This window comes from Patagioenas fasciata, chromosome 35 (genome assembly GCF_037038585.1).
Source record: "Patagioenas fasciata isolate bPatFas1 chromosome 35, bPatFas1.hap1, whole genome shotgun sequence".
Classification (NCBI taxonomy): domain Eukaryota; kingdom Metazoa; phylum Chordata; class Aves; order Columbiformes; family Columbidae; genus Patagioenas; species Patagioenas fasciata.
The window spans coordinates 1,483,963-1,506,019 of NC_092554.1; the positions used below are offsets into that span (position 1 = coordinate 1,483,963).

Sequence of the window (22,057 nt, forward strand, 5' to 3'; positions counted from 1 at the left end):
TGGATGAGTCCTTCCAAGTGGACTGCTTACACCTCTGCCCTACAAATGGTCATCTCAAAACAAGAGAACTTTAAAATTCAGAAAAGGGTTTTTAAATAAACCAAGTGAAAATAGTTAAAGATTGGGATCAGAAGACAAAGGGTTGGCTTACAGCCTCCCTTCTCAGCTTATTGCGTTCCTTACCTCCAGGCAAGTTCACAGTCAGGAAATTCACGGTTTTCTAGGCCACAGAATGGCCCCATCCTTCTTGCGTCTCCTCTTCCACACCCACAAGACCAGCCTGGGTATCCATCCCCTGCACCTCCCAGGCTCTGCCGTGATCCTGTTCCGGCCTTGCTATGCCCTCTGAGGGCTCTTTCTCCTAAGCCTGCCAGGGGCTCTCAACACAGGCACGGGCTCAAAAAAAACGTAAGGTCCGGCTTGCAGTCTGCTGCCAGGGGTTCAAAGCTGGCTGTATTTCATCTCTGGGGACACAGGAGAGGGTGCCATTCCCAGTGGCATGGCAGCTTGGCACACATGAGATCATAGAATCATTCTGGTTGGAAGAGACCCTCAAGATCATCGAATCCAACCATAACCTAACTCCACCACTAACCCATGTCCCTAAGAACCCCATCTGTACATTTGTTAACACCTCCAGGGATGTGACTCCACCACTGCTCTGGGCAGCCTATTCCAAAGCTTCACAATCCTCTCTGTGAATTATTTTTTCCTAATATCCAATCTGAACTTTCCTTGGTGCAACTTGAGGCCACTTCCTCTCATCCTATCTCTTACTACTTGGGAGAAGAGACCAACCCCCTCCATGCTCCAACCTCCTTTCAGACAGTTGCAGAGAGCAAGAAGGTCTGGCCTCAGCCTCCTCAAGATAGAGTGGCATTGCCAATTGGGCTTGAGTCAACCCAGAGTTGCTGCTCCCCAACTTTACACATCAACGCTGAGTGATTAAACTGTTAACAGAGCAAGCCAGGGCTCTGGTGCCTTGCAGACTCACCTCCACATTTTGCTGACACAAGAGAAAGGGGAACTTCACAGGACTGAACACTATGGGAATGCCCATTTGAAAGCACCACCCCCTCTTCACCGTCCCATGCCCTTGTATTTGACAATGCCCCCTTGTCACTGGTGTTCTACTGAACCTTTACTCCAGAGGCCTCATCCTGGTGCAAAAGGGCAATGCAAGCCAGCATCTCACTGTCCTGCCTGTGCTTGTGGGTGCACGTACCCAAACTCTCTGTGCTCTTCTCTCAGCAGCCTCAAGACTCACCTGCTCAAAAGAAGACCTGAACACCCAAGGGAAACACAGCAGACCAGCTCTTGGCCCCTTTGCTGCTGTTCCTCCAGGTTTGACCAGCACAGCAGGACAGAGGCATGGGGACATCCTATTTTGGGCCACGGTGCCTTTCCCTCCCCAGGACCTTCATGCTGCTTTGCAGTTGGTCCTGCCCTGTGAGCCACCAGAGCAGCGGTGCCAGCCCTTCTGCCTTGGCCACAGCCCCATGTTCTCTCCGGTCAATTTAGGAAGTGTTCCCATCTTTTGGGTGTAGCTGGAGGTGGTTGAGCCTGTCACAGCTGTAGCAGCAGGACAACGTGGGCATAGTAAAATCCTCGCCGTGGGTTCAGAGGGTACAGAAGTGGGTCAGAAGCCCAAGGCTGAGTGCAGACAGTGAAGTAAGGTGAGCAACAAGGGCTCAGTGTCCCAGAGAGGGTCAGCCCAGTCTCTCCAGAGTCCAAGGCCAGATGGTGACCCTCAGGAGTGGGCTGGACCTAAAATCCATCTGCCTTCCAGCCAAGGTGCTGTCCCTGACACGCTAAAACCTCTGGGCAGGTGAGGCGCAGAGATTTGGGCTTTCTCCTGCTCTGCAAAGAGGACTCTCAGCTCTGGCAAAGCCACTGGAAAAAACCCAGGGTTCAGACAGCAGCTTTTTTCTTGTTACTCAGCTTCTCCCTGGACTGACAGCGTCACCTCCTGCTCCCACAGAGGAACAACAAGCCTAAAGCAGAAAGGTCAGCCACAGCCAGCTGCCTCTCCATTTTAAGGTGAATATTTCGGAGGAGTTTTTCCTCTGAGCAGGATCCCAAAGCCTGATGCACGACTCCCCTCTAGTGGCTTCACAAGAACCAGGACTGGGAGCCAGACTGGGCTGCATCGGCTCCCACTCCTGCTCCAAACTCGGTGCCTGGTCAGCAGCCCCGCACACTCAGCTGTACCAGCTCACCCATCAAAGTATTCCTTCATCAACAACAGGTAAGTTTTTCAAATGAGTTAAGGGAGTTAATTTTAAGGTGAAGCAGCTCTGGACATTTTCACCAGAGCGGAGAGACACCCAGAGCCTATGAAGAGTCAACAAACCCCTGGAGAAGGTCCCCCCTCACCTTCACCAGCAGATGAATCCTCTGCCCTGACTCTCGGACAAGGCTGTAACGCCGTTCCAGGCGGCCCTGACAGTCCTCCAGGCTCAGCAGCGATTCTCTTTCACAATCTCTTCTCACAAATATGGGCGACGCCCACGATCCCACGATGGTCTGGATCTCCTCAACATTGTTTTTGGCTTTCTGTATCCTCTGCTCGAGGTCATGGACATCATCCATCACCATGGAGATGTGATCCCAGACACCTGGTAAAAAATGAGATGATTGACTACTTTTTTTCAGAGCTGCATGGCCAAGCTCTTGTGCACTCTCCATAAGACTTTTCCCCCACGGTTTCATGTATTTCTCACCCATCATTAACACAAGAGACTTACCACCTCAACCAAAAGAGTCACTTCTAGCTCCCTCCTACCCCAACAATCCATGGTACAGCTGCAGCCTCTGTTTTCTGCCAGGAGCACCAGCACCGTGGGGACGTCTGACACTTCCCCCTTTCCCGTACCCAGATTTAATCTGCTACCAGAGAGAGAACAAGGACAACAGGCTGAGTGTTCCTGCCACTGTCACTAGAGCAGGGACCCACAGCCCCACAAACACAGGCTGTGACAGCCCAAGGTACCAGCGAGGGCTGCATTTAGATTCAGGGAACTTCATCTGCAGGAAAGTCCCTTCATCTTTGTGGTGCAATGGAGAAAGAGTTTTTCAGCATGAGGAATTCTGCTTTGCAAGTTCCCAAGGGAGGACACTTGTTCCTGTTCATAGCACAAGCCTGATGACAGAAATATATATTCCAACAGCGAGCAGTTTGCTTTCACCAAGAGGAAACAAATTGTCTTCCTCCATTCTGCTTTGCAGTTAAAACTGATCAAGCAAGAACACTGGTTAAATCATCCCAAAGTCACGGTGCACAAACCTCACCACTAACCACAGTATTTCATCTGGCTGGAAAGGATAACGAGGTGGCCCTGGCCCCCACCGGGAGAAGTCTGTCCCAAGCCAGATGGCTGGGCCAAGGGGTCCCAGTCCCTGCACAACTCAGGGAGAAAGCAGTGCCTTGGGGACACAGGGACATGACCACACAGTGGGTCACTTGGGCTGGCACGGGCAGGGAGCAGACTCTTCAACCCCAGCCTTGCCAGCTCTCACAAACCCCAATCTTGCCGTTTCCTCAGCATCACTGCTTACAGGGCAGCCTCTCTTCCCCAAAAGCCCAGAGGGAAGCTGAAGGGATCAGGATCCTGTCCCCAGCCCAAGCAGATCAAGGTAAGATGGGAAGGAGCAGGCAGGCTGGGGGCTGCCCTTTGTCTCCCCAGTGCTGGCTCTGCTGGAGAGTCCCCTGCCCTGCTGTGAACTGTCACTGGGAACCAGGTGGATGGAGGCTGGGGACATGGGAGGAATCTGATGAGACCCAAGTGAGCAGGTTAACCATGAGCAATGTGCCCTGTGGCCAAGAAGGTTGATGGTACCTGGGCTGCGTGAGTAGGAGTGTGGCCAGCAGGTCGAGGGAGGTGAATCCTCCCCCTCTGCTCTGCACTCGTGAGGCCCCATCTGAGTGGTGTGTCCAGTTCTGGGCACCCCAGTTTAAGAAGGACAAGGAATTACTGGGGAGAGCCCAGCGGTGGCTACCAAGATGCTGAGGGGTCTAGAGCATTTTTCTTCTGAGGAAAGGCTGAGAGAGCTGGGGCTGTCGAGCTGGAGAAGAGAAGCTGAGAGGGATCTGATCAATGGGATCAATATCTCAGGGTGGCTGTCAGAGGATGGACCAGACTCTGTTCAGTGGTGCCCAGCACCAGGGTGAGGGGCAACGGGTACAGACTGAAACACAGGAGGCTCCATCTGAACATGAGCAGAAACTTGTTTGCTGGGAGGTGCCAGAGCCTGGCCCAGGCTGCCCAGAGCGGGTGTGGAGTCTCCTTCTCTGAGCCATTGAAACCCGCCTGGACCCACCTGTGTGATCTGCTCTGTGACCCTGCGTGAGCAGGGCTTGGACTGGGGGATCTGCAGAGATCCCTTCAGCCCTCACCAGTCTGGGATTCTGTGAAATCCTGTACGGCCTCTTTTGCCCTAACACAGAGCTAGCTCACCCTCCATCTTCCAGTTGAGTGTTTCTTCTGCCTTCTTCAGCTTCAAGTTAATATCCCACAGCTGCTCCTGTATGAGAGGGTATTCGACCTCCAGGACTGTCTTCAGGACCTTGTTGTATCTGTTCACCATCAGCTCCAAGCTGGCCGCCAGCTGCCGGTATGACTCCTTGGAGGAATAGATTTCTGCTGCCGTGGGTGGGATGGCTCCCAGGCGGCTGCCAGACAGGTAGCTCAGCTCCCTCAGCACCGACACCAGCTGCAGAAACAAGGCAGAGAGCTGAATGTGAGACAATCCTCCCCATTCACCTGGTAGACACCCTCCCGTCAATTCTGGGGATCTTAGGGGGTTCCTGCTGTTTTATTCACAAAGCAGTACGCTCTGAGAAGGGCCTGGACACCTCCTAGTCCAGACCATCTCCCTCCCATTGATCTTTGCCTCTGATTTGCTTCCCAATCAAAGACATATAGCTCTGTTAACTACCCAGCCAGCAAACCCTGTGCAGCCTCTAAAAGCCATGATGATCTCTGGTCTTCTCAGCTATCCTCATCAATACAGTCTTTCAGCAATACTGTGCCTGCAGGAGGAGGCACAACCAAAAGCATCTTTGAGTTGTGATGGAACGGGATTGAGTGGGTTATTAAACTATAAACCCAAGTAGAAGTGAGTCCCTGCAACAAACGGAGCAGCAAGGTCTTCCAACGCAATATATCACTTCTAAGACAAAAAAAAAAAATCTTTGCTCAGTTTAGTGGCTTGTGAGAGGGAAAATGCTCCTGAAACGGCACATTTTGGCTGGGTGACAGAAATTCAGTATATTGTATGGGCAATGGCAGGGGTGAGGAGTATCTACAATACTAAAGTGACTATGTCCACAATGACAAGAAGAGGAAAGAAAGACGGAGCGCAGAAGGGTGAAGGGAGCAGTTTGAGGAGGTGGATGGAAGAGGATGGGATGGGAGGAAGGGAAAAGCAGGGGATTGAGGGAGCAGGAGGCCAAGTGAGATAGAACCAAACTCCCCTCCCTTTTATGCACTGGAATGTCTGAGACATCCCCACCATGGTGTCAAGGATGTCTTACCCTCTTTCCCTCTCCTCCATGGAAGGTGAGCTCTGGAAGATTCTTTAATGTTGAAGGGTTGCAAATACATCCTCCCTTTAGGCAAAATGAGGTGCTCCTATCTGCTCTGAAGGGCATGAAGGGGCTGCTAAGCAGGCACCTGAGGACATGAGGCAGTCCTCAGTACGGAAAGCTGAGAGCAGCGCAGAAGCACTCAGAGACTGGAGCTGAGAACATGCTCAGCACGTCACAGGCTCCAAACCCTGGCACCAGGGTGAAGGGTGGAAAACATCCCCTGGGGCCATTTGCTTCCCACCTTAGCAAGGAGATTCCAAGGAGCTGGACAAATCCTTTGTCTGAGAGCCAAGCTGGAATGAGCTCTGGAACCTCAACACTTTTCTCTAACAGCAGCAAGTCCCAGGGAAAGGGGGAAGTGTTTGATGTTTTCCCAGGCCCCTGAGATTCAGCACCTCCGCAGCAAATGGCATTTCACATTTGAGAGGCCCCAGCTCTCATCAGGCCCCAGCACCTTTGAATCCACCTCTGCACTCTGCTGGCTTGGACCCTGCCTCTGCTTTGGGCAGGGGGATGGTCAGGCCTCCCTGTGCTGGAGAGGGCAGCCCTAGGGAACAGAGACCTACTGGAAGCCTCCTGCACCACAATTAAGGAAATCCAACAGCCACAACACTGAAGTAACAAAACAAACCTTTCCTGGGATTTTTATACCCTTTCAGGAAGCTCAGATTTCAGGTAAACATAACACGAACCCACGTCTGTAGGATGATGCTCCTACGCTCCCCACACCAGCGTCAAACCAACCTGCTCTGGAGATGTTGACACCAGTTAACATCTGGCTACTCACAGACTTTCTGGCTTTAATTACAATCTGCGCTGCTTAAACTGTAATCCTGATATTTTACCAGGAGACAGAGCCCACAAAGGGGATGGTTAATTCATGTCACCCGTAACAGATGCTCCAGGGACCTCAGCAGAACAGATCTAGTAGCGATCCCACCAGACTTGCCATGCACGGTGGGGCACAGCTTGGAGACGTGCCCTCCAGCAGACAGGAAAGCTAGTTCTTACCTGGGGATCAAAAGTAACTGTGATCAGTTTGGTTTCTGGATCTCGCCGGATAAGCGGTTGAGTAAGGTTGTACTGTGATTTTCCAGAGACTGTCTGGGACCAGTCTGCATAGAGCTTCTCCTGATACCTGCCGAAAAACAAACAAACAAATTAAAACATCCACCACGTAGCTGCCAAGCCCGCACACCAAGACATAGAACCAAATAAAAGCCAAGTCCACTTCTGAGGGCTGAAGAACATCAAGGAATATTTAAAACCCACCCACACCACCTCCATAAAGATCTTGGCTTCAAAGACAAACACCTGAAAACCAGTGACAGCATCAAGTCAGGAAAACAAAGATCCCCCAAGTACCATTCTTAGCAGAGGATTCAAATTTGGGGACAAACATTCAAAAGCTCAGAGCAATCAGTTCAGTTTTAGCATCAAACATTAAGATATTAAGTGAGGTGCAACGAATCCCACTCCCACTTGTGGAATACACACATTACAGCCACGGTAAGTACACTGTGAATGGGCACAAGTGGATTGAGACTTCTGGTCAGCTCAGGTTTTCTACCACAGCATCTCCTACATCCAAAAGAATCTCGTTCCAACATTTCTGCTGGGCTGCACAGCCCCTGTCCCTCCCATGCAAACTTCTCATTTCAAGATATCACAGAAAGACTGTGGTGTGTAGCAAAGGATTCCTCCTCCTCTCTCATCACAAAATTCCTTCTGGCTTAGAAAGAGACATTCTCAGGCCCTGGGCTTGCAAATGTGCTGAAAGGTGGTTTAGAGAAGGAGAAGGAAATGGCCTCAAGTTGCACCAGGGGAGGTTCAGACTGGATATTAGGAAACATTTCTTCCCCAAAGGGCTGTCGGGCATTGGAACAGGCTGCGAGGGCAGTGCTGGAGTCATCATCCCTGGAGGGGTGGACAGACGTGGAGACGAGGTTCTCAGGGACACGGGGCAGTGCCAGGGTTGTGTTAATGGATGGACATGAGGGTCTCTTCCAACCAAAACAATTCTATGATTCTATAAGGTTTGGCTTTTTTTCATATAGTTACAGTCATGCCTGAGCCACCACTTACCTGTCGAGCAGCTGGATCATTTCTTCATACTTCTCTATCACCCTTCCTCCTTCAGCAGAGTCCAAGCAGCTGGTGGCACAACAGACAAGCTCAGCGTTACATTTAGCCCTGTGAGGCTGCAGTCTCTATTTACCCCTTCCCAAAACCACCCACCACCTTGCAGGCAGAGCCTGGCTGGGGATCTTACATTCCAACCCCACCATATCGCCCAAAACCATTTCACTGCACAAAAGCTCTCCAAGCCCCAGTGCGCCCTTTTGCGGGTGTTTGCATGGCAACTGGCAAATGAGAACCACGTCCTGGGGGAAGAACAAGGGCCCAGAGCTGCTGGAGGAACACTGGTCTCCGTAACATACTCAATGCTCCGGTGTTTGCACAGAGCAGGGCAACCTCTGCTCACCAGCCACCACTTTCTGAGGCCAAAGAGGCACAGAAAGAAGCAGAGTGTGGCTCCCGGCAGATGAAGCTCTTGGCGGTGCCCAATTCATGCCCCTCCAACCGAAGAGCAAAGGTGTCCCAGAGTGCGGGAGGCAGAGCCCTGGCCACGCTGCCAGGGCTGTACAGCCCAGGGAACAGCAGGCCAGAGGAATTCTTATCATGCTGTCTTTTCCCCACTGTTTCATCTACAATATCCAAGTTTTCCTCAAGATGGTTGTTGATTTTGGAGGACATATTGACAAAACTTGAATTAACTTAACCAAAAGCTGGAAAAAAGGAGCGCCTGAGCAGTCACCGCTGGGCAAGTGCTGAGAAACCTGCTGGAAGTAAACAAGTCCTCTGAGCAAATCCAAGTAAATCCCAGCAAAACCACTTTTGCTTCTCCTTTTTAATCCTTTTTCCCTTTCAACAGCATCATGTCACCACCGTTGCAGAGCATGTTATTAACTACTCTAAACAGAGGACAGAAAATCAGTGTGAAATGCAGATCTGGGTCCTTCATGGTGGACAAAAATTTGCCATTTAGGTTCAAATCAGACATGAGAACTTGGGCTCTGTGCTGGGAACAGCCCAAGAGTTTGTTTCATTGCACCAATGTCTTTGCTGCTGCAGAATAACTGTGCACTTAAAGACACTTAATGGCAAGATACAGTGAGAGAAGGTTACAAACATGGTACAGTGACGGTCAAGTTATTTTGGTCAAGTACATTAAAAAAGTGGATCCATTTACACAGAATCCTGACCAGCACACGTGAAGCCATTCCTGTGAGCTACCAGGTGCAGTCCCTAGAACACCCTCAGTTGTCATAAGTCCAACACTGCCTTGCTTACAGAGCTCTTAAATGTTGTCTCATGTGGTGCCAGCTGTGAGTATGAGGCCATACTTCCCTGACACCATCCGTTATAACAAGCATTTGGGTGATAATATACCAGCATTGGTTTCTTTCCTTGATCTTGGGAGATGGCTCCTTTGTTTAACACTGAGGAAGTTTTCTTCTGCCCAACAAAATGCTCGTCTGCTCCCCAACATGCAAACCCAGCTCCATCGATCCATCTCAGCTGAGTCCAGCCCAGCACTTCTCTGCTATTCACAGTTTGGATGATGCCAGAACCAGGACTTGCAGCTGAGGAGGTCCTGGAGAACATGCTGAGTGGGATTGCAGCAGGAAAGGTTCTGATACCTCTTTCAATTGCAACCCGGGAACTATGTCTGAAAGCTGAATAGCCCACTGTGCCTCTTAATCGCTTCAAAACAAATCCAGTTAATGAGTTTCTTAAAAAAAATAATGATCACAAGGAAGCTGAAAAGCACCAGTGCAACCACTTCACACCTCTCTGACTAAGAATTATTTCAGCTATAACCATGGGATAATGTTCACCACAGAAAGAAAATCAGATTGATTACAGAGAAGATAGCAAGGTGGTCATAAAGCAACTTAGCTGGAACAGACACGCACAGATGTGGGATGTGCCTGAAGTGATCAAACGGCACCTGGATTCGCGCTCGCAGCTCCTGCGCCCAGCGCAGCGCTCCAGCCACCGGCGGCATGTTCTTGTGCACAGGGGGGATCCTGGGGAGGGCACATTGGAACAGCGTTTGACTGAACACTGCACTTGTAACCCCAAAGATGCAACAACAGAACCTCATTTGCAGAAAACTGCTCTGATTTCCCAGCTTCCTTCCTTAAATCCAACATCTGCCACACTGATGTAGGTCTGTGACCAAGGCGAGTGCCTCTGGATCTTGAATAAGGAGCTGAGATCGAACGAGAAGCCCAGACTATGTCCAAACCTGAGCTGATGTGAGGTGTCCCTTGCCTGGGACACATTCCCCGCCCCTCACAAACACTGACATAGGGATTTCTGACCAGGAGTTACTTCTGTCCGCCTTATCTAACAGCCACAGAACAATAACCACAAATTCACAGCAAATGATTCTCTCCATGATTCTCTCCAGTCCAGGACTTGTCTCGTTCCAGTATGATCTTTCTGAGGCAAGTAAATGGGTTATTGTTCAAAATGACACACTTGAATCCTCATAATCTGATAGAAATCCACCCATTCCCCCCTGTGCCAACAGTCACGGGGAATAATAAACTTGGAAAAGGCTGATTAAACCCTTGGTTACAAAGTCCCACTCGCATACTTTGCATTTTAAGCATTGTAAGGGAAACAAAATAAATTCATTCTGAGGAGCACATGAGTGGGTTTGCAGGTCCCATGGGGTGTTGGAGGCAGCACACAAATGTGGAGAGAAACCTCCTGGCACAGCCTCGCTGGGAGAAAAGCTCAGCATGTGTCTCCATTCCCAGTCACATATCATGCATACACATTTGAAAAAGGGTATTTTTACTCCTAACCAATTATTTGCTTTAATACTAAGAACAGAGCTTTCCCAGGCATTTCCATTGCCACTAGGAGCTACAGAGGCTGAAAACATCTGCAATTTGTAAAGTTTTGGGTTCCTTAGAAAAATAAATCATTTCCCCCCCAAATTAATCTCAATCAAACTCCCTGTAAAACCCATTTTACTCAGCACGTTCTACCTACCGAGCTTCAGCTCTGCCTGGATGTGCCGGGAGTAGATCAGCCTGGCGTGGTCCAGGGCCCTGCTGAACATGCTGATGAGGACGGAGTATTTGCCAGCAGCATCTGCAGCGACTACCGGTCGCTCCAAAAGGCTCCCGAACATGTCCAGCAGCTGTTGGGGTGAACACGCAGGAAAAGAAGAGGGGAAAAATTTACAACCCCGACTCCTGCAGAGAGATCAGCTGGGACCTTCCTCCCCAGCCCAGAGGCTTCAATACTGTCCGCGCCGATGGGCACTTTGGAAAAAGGAAATTTGCTCCCTTTGTTACGGGGCCTCTCCGACTTTCTCTGGGGTTGGACCACATTCCAACTGTTGTTCTTCAAATGCTTCAAGATTTTCTATTTTTTTCAAAAAACTTACAAAGATAAACACTGTCACTTGCTAAAGGCTTTTCTACAAATGCTTATATTGATTTTTTTAAAAAAATACCATTTATTATTTCTGCAAGATAGATTAATTGATAAATAAACCAGCTTTGTTTCTAGAAAACCTGTTTCCAAAACTGAAACAGATCCATGTATTAATAATATTAACAAATTGATACTAACAATATCAATTCTCACCAGGAAATCCTAGAAAAAGCATGATTTCCCCCAACTTGCAGAGAGAGACACAAATATATCTCCTGGCATCCAAAAGCTTTGTGAGGGACCCACCAGCCTGAGCATCCCAAACCAAGAGCAGCCCAAAAGCTACAAGTCCCACTGTCCCACCAGCAAACACCAGCCCCATGTGCCTGTGGCTCCAGCACTGCCTGGTCTCCTCAGCGTGATTCTCACCGAGCCGGGTGCCCTGATTTCCCTTTTAGGGAAGAGCAAGGGAGCGATAAACAAACCTTGAAGGCGTGGTCCAAGTTGGAGGCGTCATCAAAAGCCTGGATGAAAATGGTGCCCAGCCGACGGTCCATGTCTTCTACTTTCTGCTGGAAACCAAAGGCATCCTGCTCAAAGTCCTGCACAAAGGCAAAACACAAGCTGTGAGGCTGCAAGATGGCACTAGGAAGGTACCTGTAACTCCTCGATCCAGAGATGCCCTCTCTTATTCACCGTGAACTAAGCCACGCCTCTGGCCAATCTTCAGCCATCGCAACGTGGCAAAGTCCTCACGAAGCTTGAGAACATTTCTGTGCTGTCCCATGGCTGAGATGTTGGCCCTTTCTCTGGGAGGGACCCTTTGGTCCTGAGGGCTTTCCACAGCCCACATGGCACTATCTTCAGCCTACAGGCAAGATGGACTATTTCCACACCCTCTCCCCCACCACTTGGCCTGAAGACCACACCATCATCCAGAAAACCCACGGATGCACCTGCTGAGTCCCAAATCCAACCTACTTTCAAGTCAAAACAAGCCTGTGGTTCCATGGTGAGCTGGTTGTGAGTGAGGCAGTTTCAAAACACTCGCACAGGTTGCCCAGAGAGGCTGTGGAGTCTCCACACTTGGACATAGGTAATCTTGGAGATATTTCACCTGACCAGTCACAGTCCTGCTCTGGCTGAGCCTGCTTTGAGCAGGGAAGGTGGACTGGGTGATCTCCAGAGGTCCTTTTCAAACTCAACAGTACTGGGTTTCTGTAATTTCCATCATCTTCTTGCACTGCTTTTCTTGCTTCCATTGTAATAAATCCTTTGAACTTCAAGAGTAACATCTATATTTGTTTTCCTACACGTAAAAGAGTCCAAATCAAAGACTGAACTTGACAGTCCGTGACAGTCCTTCTGTTCTAGCTTGGACAAAACCACTAAAAATGAGGTCATGTGTCTCTTTTCCAAAGGACAAAGTGCAAGGAAATAGCTTTTACTATTGCTACTGCTGAGCTCCAGCAGATCCAGATGCCATGTTTTAGCTAAAAAAAACGGCTCCAGCAGTGGCAGAGGGTGCAAAACTAGAGCACTGAAAGAACAAACATGACTCAGAGTCACACAAATGGCCATGGGGTCACCAAACCCAAGCCACCTCCTGCAGAGCCACTGTCACCTCTCCTCTGTGCCTGCCCTGCTGAAGGAGGGGTGCTATGGAGCAAGCAGCTTTCCAGCAAGAAACACTGGGGACGTGCCACCCCCTGCAGAGATGTACTGGGAGCTGCAGGAAGCAAAGCACGAGCCACCCATCCCCACACCAGGCAGGTCCCAGAGGGCTGGGAATATTCCTTTAATTAAAGCACTACTGACAATAAAATAGAGCATCCTTGAATTCTGAGAGCCCCAGATGCCATGTGTTCATCTAGGCAGGAGCGAACACATCCCAGAGATGATCTGAGTTGGCCCTCATCAGGCAAACTACCTTGTTTTTCCAAAACTAAGACAGAGTCTTATATTAATTTTTGCTGCAAAAGATGCTTACTTTTTTACATGTATAGCTGCCTGGACCCTATTTAAATTGACTTTTTTATGAACTGTAACTAGGGCTACTTTTTTGAATAGGGTTCATATTTCAAGCATCCTGAAAAATCATGCTATAGCTTGTTTTCGGGGTAGGTCTTATTTTTGGGGAAACATGGTAAATACCAAGAGCAGGAAAGCAAAGAGATGTGGGTGTTGGTATAGCTCTTATACCTCAGCAAGCACCATGTACAGCAAAAGCTTGTGCATAACTCATGGAAATCCCAGTTTCCCAGCTGCACTGATCTAAGGTGCTGATCTAGCAAGATATGTTAGATATAGACGTGCAAGAAGTCCCAAATCTCTGCAGGAAAGGCCAGCGGCTCCCTGTTCCCTCCAGTACCAGATCAGATCATAATGAAAGGAGGAAAGAGCTGGGAAGAAGAGAGCAGGAAACTGCTGCTTTGGAAACATGCACATGTTCCTGATGTTCCCGCAAACTGGTCCCACCTACCGTGTTGGTCAGGTCAAGACAGTCATAGGTTCGCTCTGAAAACACCTTGTATGCCTCCTGGAATTCCTCATACATGTCCAGGACCTGCTGGCCCAGGGTCTTCCCTTTAATCCCACTGAATTCAATTTTCTCCAGCTTCATCAAGTCCAAGGAAGTTGCCAGGAGATCCTTCAAAGTCAACGGAGGGAGACACAGGTCATGATGTTGACAAAAGAAGATGACGACAGTTGTCACGACAGAGTTGCACTTGCTGAGGGACCTTCCCAAGCACAGCGCTGGTGCTCAGGCTGGGTGGCAGGGATGGGAAGGGGGGAGCCTGATCTGCCTGTCCTGAGCATCAGTGGCTGCTCATAACACGTCCCTGCCCAGTGAGACCTGCTGCAGCCACTAGAAATACCATGACAACTGTAAAATCGCTTTTAAGGGTATTTAAAGGACAGATCCAAAGCAGGATATGAGACTCTTATATGTCATCCAGCATAGCTAAGAATCCCAATTTTATAGGTATTAACCAAGGACAGATTTCTAATATTTACAGGTACCCAAACTGTCCAAAGCTCCTGCGCAGTCAAACCTCCACGTGTCCAAGTGGCTGTTGCAGCACCTGCCCCGCTGGCCCTCTCTGCTGAGGTGGCACACGGGTCCTTCCCTTCCCTTCCCATCCTCTGCAGCCTGGCAGTGTCACCTCTTGGGAAAATGTCCCGCTCCCCCAGTGGTGGTGGCAGCACTGGGCAGCTCTGCTGCCATCCCACCTCATCTGTCTCCCTAGGTAGGGCCAAGTAAGGGCTGGTTGAACATCCATTGTCTCAGAGGACCAGGAGAAATGTGCACAGGAATGTACTGGTGGCCACCCTCTGCTTGCACTTGTCCTGGGGCCACCCGAGCAGGGCAGCAGGTTTTACCACAGACACGTAATGTGAAACAGTGCAACGAACCGAAGGAAAGGGATCCTTCCCTCTTCACGTGCTCATGGGCTACCCATGCACCAGTGTAACTGCAGCTTTTATGAAAATTCGAAAACAAATGCACATATGCATTCATATTCACTTTGACACACCAGCACATCCGCTTGAACAAATACCTAGTAAGGCAAAAAAATAATGTGGAAATACCAGTTGTCCCTTGCTTTGTCTTGCAAGGTTGCTTGAAATGAAGTGATGAGGGGAAATTGAGACGGAGAGAGATGCAGCAGTTTTCCTCATTAACAGGCTGGTGTGCACTATGCTTTTAATTATTGTTTTACAGCTCTACTCCGCAGGCTCTCCCTCTGACTCCAGATACTGCAGCTTCTACTGTCCCTGGAGTGTGGGACAGCCACGGAAGGAGGAAACAGACACTGGTCAAAACGCACAGTGCCCCAGCTCAAAACCTCCCCACTGGCTTTTGTCTGCAGCCCATATCCACAGTGTGCCCATGGCATCCATGGAATCCCAGCAGTCAGTGCCCCAGAGCCTTTACAGGGTCCCAGTAAACCTGTCACCAACACTGTCCTCATGATAACCTGCAGTTATTCCTGTGTCTATTTATATTCCTCTCTACACTGACCAGCATAATTTGGTTTATTTCACATCAAACCCTACTGGAAACCATCATTATGAATACTTTTAAAATAGGCACCAGTCATGACAGTTTTCAACATAGTTAATTAAGGAACACATAAAAGTATATGGCACATTTAAAGCAGTAAAACTGCAAACACCAGCAACCTGTACACTGGCCATCCAACCCTACACACTGAGAACGCAGCAACAATCAACAAAGAAATTCATTTGGGATGTGTGTGGAGAGCAGATGAATGTGTGTGGTTAGCCACGTGAGAGATAACAGGTACATGCAAGGTCTGTACAAGAGGTACATACAGTATCTGTATAAGAGGTATATACAGTGTCTGTATAACAGGTACATATGGTGTCTGTATGTCTGTGGTCTCCAGACACAGCCATGTGGTAAGGAGAGCATAGGGAGCTCCCACATTCACACTCAGACCTGCTCTCTGCAGAACATCTCCTGTGGCTCAAGGAGCCCTCGGCCACACTGGGAGCTCAGGGATGACACCCCAATGTCCCTGCCTCAGGTGACAGATCTGGCAAACAGGGACACCCCTGAGCCACAGCACCCCAGTTTGATGGGCTATGAGGATGCGAAGGGACAACCTGGTGAGGAACGTGTCCCTGCTCCTCCCCAGGCCCACGTGGCACAGCCAAGGGGATCCTGCCATCTGGCCTCTCCAAGACAGGCAGGACCCAGCTCTAGGGTGTCATAGAATCATAGAACCATTTCAGTTGGAAGAGACCCTTAAGATCATTGAGTCCAACCATAACCTAAATCTGTCTCTGATGGCACCAGGAGACCTGGGAGATTACATTGCTTTATTTACAGCTGTGCAAACCACACCTCCAGTAATCCTCCTTTTCTTGCCCCAACAGGAGCAAGGAGTCCAACGGGACTCCTGAGAGCAAAAAACACACCTATCAACCTGACCAGCTTACATATGCACTGAGCAGGACATAGTAAAACACAGTCTTAGACTCGCTGTAACAGGAGACCTAACAGCAAAAGAGTGGCCCCGTTCCCTGGTATCAGGTGAAGCTATAGAAAGGAAAGATGCCAGCAAGTGATCTCCTGGCTACAGAGTTCTCCTGACGCTTTGCAATGTTTTTCGAGACCAGAGTCTCACCTCCACCATCTCCAGTCTCTTCAGGAAGGTGTCCAGCCTCGCAAACACCATCGTGGAGCTGAAGTCCCACTCCCTCACTTCTTGGCCTGGTTCATAATACATGTGCAGTTTTTCCCTTCTCTCCTCAAATGCCTCTTTGAACATGTTCAGGATACCGAGCACCATTCGCACCTTGCCCAGGCTCTCCTCCATGTCCCCTTTCAGAAGGTCTTCTGGAGACAGGTACACCAGGGCCTGGAAGAGCAAAATCACACCTGAGAGGTCACTTCTGCCATCATGGAAAACAAGGACTTCTTGTGTTGAACACATTTGAACCTGTTTATTAAGTTAAATGTTGCCTAAAGAATCGCTTTTCCAGGGAAGGACAATAGGAAGAAGGGGAGAGGGGACACAGGGGACTGCAAACACAGGCATCACAGCCACAGACCTGCTCAATGAGAAGGTTGCAGATCTCCTGGAGCAGCACCACTATCCGCACGGGCATGTTGTAGTGCTTGGAGGTGACCCAGATCAAACACACCACGTGGAGCAGGGGGAGCAGGAAAGGCTTCACCTCGCTGAACTCAACCCTCTCTACGTCTTCCAAGCGGCGCTTGAGGGGTGTCAGGTGCAGGTGAACGTCCTGAGCTTCAGTCAAAGCTGTGTTGAGAGACGTGAGAAGCGGTAAGAACCACCCAGCTGCGGTGTGCTGGGTTCCCAGCTAGGTGCTGGCCTCACCACATGGAAAAGTGCCTGGGAAAAGAAACTGTCCTGACAAGCACTGAGCACCCTCAGCCACCTGTGTGCTGCAGGTCACTCACTCGTGAACATCACTCACCTGCGGCAGTAACCAGAACAGAAATAAGCTGATGTGATGGCAGGGGACAGGGAGCTGGGACAGGGCTTCGTGGAGAGCCTGAGTCCACAACTGCTAAAAAGTCACACGGAATTTGCCCAACAGCACCAAAAATACAGTGCTGCCATGGCTGTGAGCCATGGCCTTGCTGTACAGCACGACAGGCTGTACAGCCTTGGCCTGAGCCCTTTTTAGCTCAGTTTTGGCTCAAGCAACTCCTTGTCCAGTGGGCAGATGACGACGGCCCCACTAGTCCTGACTGTAATAGAAAACCTGTCAACAGTAAAGCAACTGATGTCTGACTCGTCGAAAGCTTTAGCTTAGCTCTGTACAGCTGTGTGGTTTTACCCTGAAGAATTACCCCAGAGCGCAAGCATTAATAAAACCAGATCGTTGTGCAATTAAACCTGTGGACCAACAAGAAGTGACAGAAGTGCTTGAATGCATGCAAAAATAACCCCTAAGGCCCAAGACCAAGGAAGAAGAGACTCCCACTATCAGCATCACCCTCCCAGCAAATCCACCAACAGCAGCCACACCAGTACAATGCCAGGGAAAGGGGCAGAGACTTAAAAGCAGGTGCACACAAATCTGAACTGCGCTGTAATGGAAATTAACAATTATAGTCCAAATTATCCAATTAGGGTTAGTATCGCTGTAGCCGGATTAAAACCAAATATTTGTTGTATTTTGATTAAACCCTTAAAGTATTAATTAGTTTAACAATGAACCCTTGGCTCCTTATATAAGGGGTGTTTCTCCAGCCCATTTAAACTGCACAATGCAGAGTGTGACACAGATCCTTAAGAGATTCAATGTTTGCACGTGAAGTGGTGAAGAACAGTGTTTTCTGCCAGCACGTGCACAGCTAACACAGTCTAGATGGTTTCATTGTGCCAGAGAGCAGCTGGGTTGGACATGGATGTCCAGCTGTGTTGGTCTGCAGGGACAGACCAGCACGACTACACTGTTTTTCACTACAGACAGGGATTTGCAATATTTCCTTGGGCTGCGCTCAACTCCCCTAAGCAAAGCAAAGCAAGGAAATTCGGGCTGCAGTGGCCAAAGCCTGAGAAGCAGCGCTCTAACAAAGCAGTCTTAGGTACAAGATCTGTCCTCTTAGTCTGAACTCCCGTTCCTGCATAATAACACCAGAGGAGCTGGTGGAAGTTGAGGTGAGTCCTGTTAGAGTAATGCAAACACTTTATTACAGCAGAATAAATTCCCAAACCCATTCACCCTGAACTTTGGCAAGAGTCTGGCTCAACAGACCAGCGATGGAGCTTGTCCCAGCCTGGAAACAAAAGCCTAGACTCAAGCACAAGCAGCCCAGTCTCAATTCACAAACTAGAAAGATTTGGCTTGAAATCAGTCACACCAGGCCATGAAGAAAGGCCAGAAGCCAGCACTGTGGTAAAGTTGCCCCAGCATCTCACCTGCCTCAACATCCATTAGCATGGTTTTGAAGGCTGGGATGTAGCTGCTCTCAACTCTCTCCAGCAGCTCCATCATGTTCCTGACCTTCCTCGTTGTCAGCTGGTTGTAAATGCATTCCAGGTCATCACACCTACAGCAACCGAGACACAGAATCACAGAATCCGTTGGTTGGAAGAGACCCTCAAGATCGAGTCCAACCATAACCTAACCCCTGGCACTGCCCCGTGTCCCTGAGAATGTCATCTCTGTGACTGTTCAACCCCTCCAGGAATGGTGACTCCACCACTGCCCTGGGCAGCCTGTTCCAATGCTTCACAACCCCTTCTGGGAAGAAATGTTTCCTAATATCCAACCTCAGCCTCCCCTGGCGCAACTTGAGGCCGTTTCCTCTGCTCCTGGCGCTTGTTCCTGGGGAGCAGAGCCCGACCCCCCCTGGCTCCAAGCTCCTTTCAGGCAGTGCAGAGATCAGAAGGTCTCCCCTCAGCTCCTGTTCTCCAGCTGAACCCCCCAGGTCCCTCAGCCACTCCCATCACACTTGTGCTCCAGCCCCTCACCAGCTCTATTCCCTTCTCTCCACTCGCTCCAGCACCTCAAGGTCTTTCTTGACCTGAGGGGCCCAAAACTGATTTGAGGTTTGGCTTCCCCAGCGCTGAGTACAGTGGGACAGTCATTGCCCTGGGCCTGCTGGCCACACTGTTCTTGATGCACACCAGGATGCTGGTGGCCATGTTACCCACCTACACTGGGCCATCAGCTGTCCCCCAACATCATCTGTTTCCCCTGGGCCTGATTCAGGGCTTCCTCCAGCTACACATGGACTGTGGAAATGGGAGAAAGCTGCATGAGGCACAGACAAACCCTACAGGACAGAAAGTGCTGAGTTCAGCATGACAGCAGCTCTGCTACTGACAGAACATCGCTGACAAAAAGCCATCGTGTTTCTGCAGGCATTAGCAACAGCTCTCCAGCCAGCAGGGCTTTGCCCCGAGTCAGCCTGAACCAGTACAGCACAAAGGTTTTCAAAGGGCAGGAGGAAATACCACTCCCAGGCTCCTGAGCATCTAAAGCCCCTCTGGCCCTGACAGATGAACAGCAGCCAGCTGAGATGCACCATTTCCAGACAGCCCCCAGCAGGTGTCCATCAGCAATTACTCCTGTGGATGGCTCCTAGTGAACAGTGACGAAAGAGTGCCCAGAGCGGGTGTGGAGTCTCCTCTGAGACATTCGAACCCGCCTGGACCCACCTGTGTGATCTGCTCTGTGACCCTGCGTGAGCAGGGCTTGGACTGGGGGATCTGCAGAGGTCCCTTCAGCCCAACCAGCCTGGGATCCTGTAAAGGGCATTTCTGAAAAAAGTCCCTTGAGGTGTAGCCCCTGTGGTGGGGCTAAGTTAAAACACAGCCAGCTGCCCAGTGACCTCCCAGGCACTTTGCAGATCATGATGATTTTCTGTGCGGGAGCAATTTTCCTTAGTTGAAGCCTACATGAACCCCAAGTGGCCTGTTCTTCTCAACTCATGGAATTAGCAGCTCCACCACCAGCACTCTCCCTCTACACAAAACCAGCACCACAGGGCACCGTGCACTGGCCAGGCTGCTCTGGGTACCTGTTCTTCCAGAACTCCAGCTCCACCTTCGGGTTCGGATTGCTGCCTTGCAGGAGAGGCTCTGAAGACTCTTTCTTCAGTGCCTCCTGGATCTGGTGGCTCCAGTCTATGACGGCCGACTCCATGGCATACACCAGAGATTTATCTATCCGTTCCATGCTGTAGTAAACAGAGTACGTGATTAACTTTGTTGATGTGCATTGCTCAGTTGGATCTACTTCCAATGGCCGTGTGGGCAGCTGGATTTTACAGGGTTTCACATTTCAAAACCACAAAACAATCAAACCCCGTAAGATTTTGTCACTGGTTTAATATAGGAATTACACTCTGGAGAAAATGGCTGAATGTCTGCAGCAGTGTGGGCAACAACACTGTTCATAAAGTGAATGGTGGAAATGAAGAGCCAGTCGCCACCTCTCTGCACAGCCAGTCATTGTCACATCAGATCCATTCAGGTTCAGGATCTGACCTGGAGACTCACACATCCAGCAAGATTCTCTCTCCCCATACCATTCTCCCTCAAAATATTCTACATCCCTGCAGTCATTAACTCACTTAATTCAGCAAGAAACACCACCAAGTGGGCTGGGAAGCTGAGGACAGGTCACCCCACTGCCTTGGAAGCAGTAACTTCTCACAAAATCCCACCCGCACCACGTCCTGTCTGAGGAGTGATTCATTCCACTGCACCCACACATCTCCTGGGGTTCCACAGGGGCACGCACGCAGCCCAGACACGATGACAACTTGATGTACAAACGCATCTGCTTCTCTGGACCTTCCAGAACCTGTTATTTTGGGGTGGTACTCACGATTTCTCATTTTCCAGATCAATGTCCTCAATTCCCTCTGAGCCAGCTGGGAGAGGCAGCAAGGTCTTGCCGTCTACTTGGCCAACAACTGTGAAAATGGTACTTTTGAGGTTGTGGACATGACGCACGATGTCTTGTGACACCACTTGTGGCCAGCCCTGATGGTTCTTCTTGTTCGTTAGGATGGGCACGATCACCTACAGCGGGAGTCACGGAAGACCAATGGAGAAAAAAGTGCAGCAGGAGACGGACAGGCCACCAGGCTCTGAGGTCTGTGCTTGGCCAACCCTGGAGACCCATATTCATTGCTGTCTCAAGCAGTTCCCATGTGAAATAGAGGCAGCTGATGATGAATGGGCATCTCTACAGGCCCACTTTATACAGCAGAACACCCTTTTCCCCAAATCCAAGCAGCCAAGGAGGGTGGAAGCCAGTAGGCAAAGTGAGCAGCCCCATCCCCAGGCTCTCCCAGCCTTTCAAGCCCGCAACTGGAGATGGCCCCATGGGCTGCTGTCCCTTGCCCTCACAACTGTCCCCGGTGCTTGGTCCCCATGTCCCTGCCCATGGGCACAGCCGTCAGGCTGCCCTTTGAGCCTGCCAGGGCTGGGCTGAGCTCAGTGTGCTGCAAGGGAAGGTCTGCTGGTACCCCCTGGGATACACTGGTGGTGAGGGTCCCCCAGGTCCCAGCTGCAGCCCACCAAACAGGAGCTTTGCCTTTATCAGCACTTTTACTGACCCGGCAGCATGGGGTTGTGGGGCTGGTCGGGGTTTGCCCAGATTTGAGCTGCTTTTGGCTTGTTTGAGCTGTGACAGCAACACCGTGTCTGTCACCTATCCTGGCTGGCTCTGCACTGGGACCAGCCTGTGGCAACAGCCTAACAAAGCCAGGTTGTCCCTAGTGACAAACAACAGCCCTTTGTGTTACTGGACTCAGGGTGGGGGTAGGGGAGGGGGGGGAGGTGACTAAAGGCATAAAAATAGCTGCAAATGGACATAAAATTGAAACGGAATAAAGCAGCTCAGCACCTCCATGGTGCTGTCCCAGGATGCTGAAGACTCTTTGGAACTGTGGCTGGCTCTGTAGACCCGAAGAAGACCCGACCAGCCACCTTCGTGCCCAGGGAGCCGTGGGAAGGGGGAGCACAACCCCAGGGA

General features: G+C 50.2%; 1 protein-coding gene across 2 annotated transcripts in view; it reads right to left on the reverse strand.

Annotated features, from left to right (window-relative positions):
* LOC139826096 (dynein axonemal heavy chain 9-like) overlaps positions 1 to 22,057 on the reverse strand; it is a 69,770-nt gene that overhangs the window by 42,360 nt on the left and 5,353 nt on the right. The window contains exons 2-12 of one of the 2 annotated variants that reach the window (XM_071801039.1): positions 20,903 to 21,099; positions 20,091 to 20,249; positions 18,484 to 18,614; positions 16,640 to 16,851; positions 16,213 to 16,446; positions 13,536 to 13,703; positions 11,539 to 11,655; positions 10,664 to 10,814; positions 9,571 to 9,684; positions 7,676 to 7,744; positions 6,602 to 6,728 (exon numbers count right to left, since the gene is read on the reverse strand). In XM_071801039.1, the coding sequence (XP_071657140.1) occupies positions 7,713 to 7,744; positions 9,571 to 9,684; positions 10,664 to 10,814; positions 11,539 to 11,655; positions 13,536 to 13,703; positions 16,213 to 16,446; positions 16,640 to 16,851; positions 18,484 to 18,614; positions 20,091 to 20,249; positions 20,903 to 21,099 (1,515 nt within the window). In that variant the 3' untranslated portion in view covers positions 6,602 to 6,728; positions 7,676 to 7,712. The remainder of the gene's footprint in view (positions 1 to 6,601; positions 6,729 to 7,675; positions 7,745 to 9,570; positions 9,685 to 10,663; positions 10,815 to 11,538; positions 11,656 to 13,535; positions 13,704 to 16,212; positions 16,447 to 16,639; positions 16,852 to 18,483; positions 18,615 to 20,090; positions 20,250 to 20,902; positions 21,100 to 22,057) is intronic. The other variant, XM_071801040.1, reaches the window with a different exon arrangement.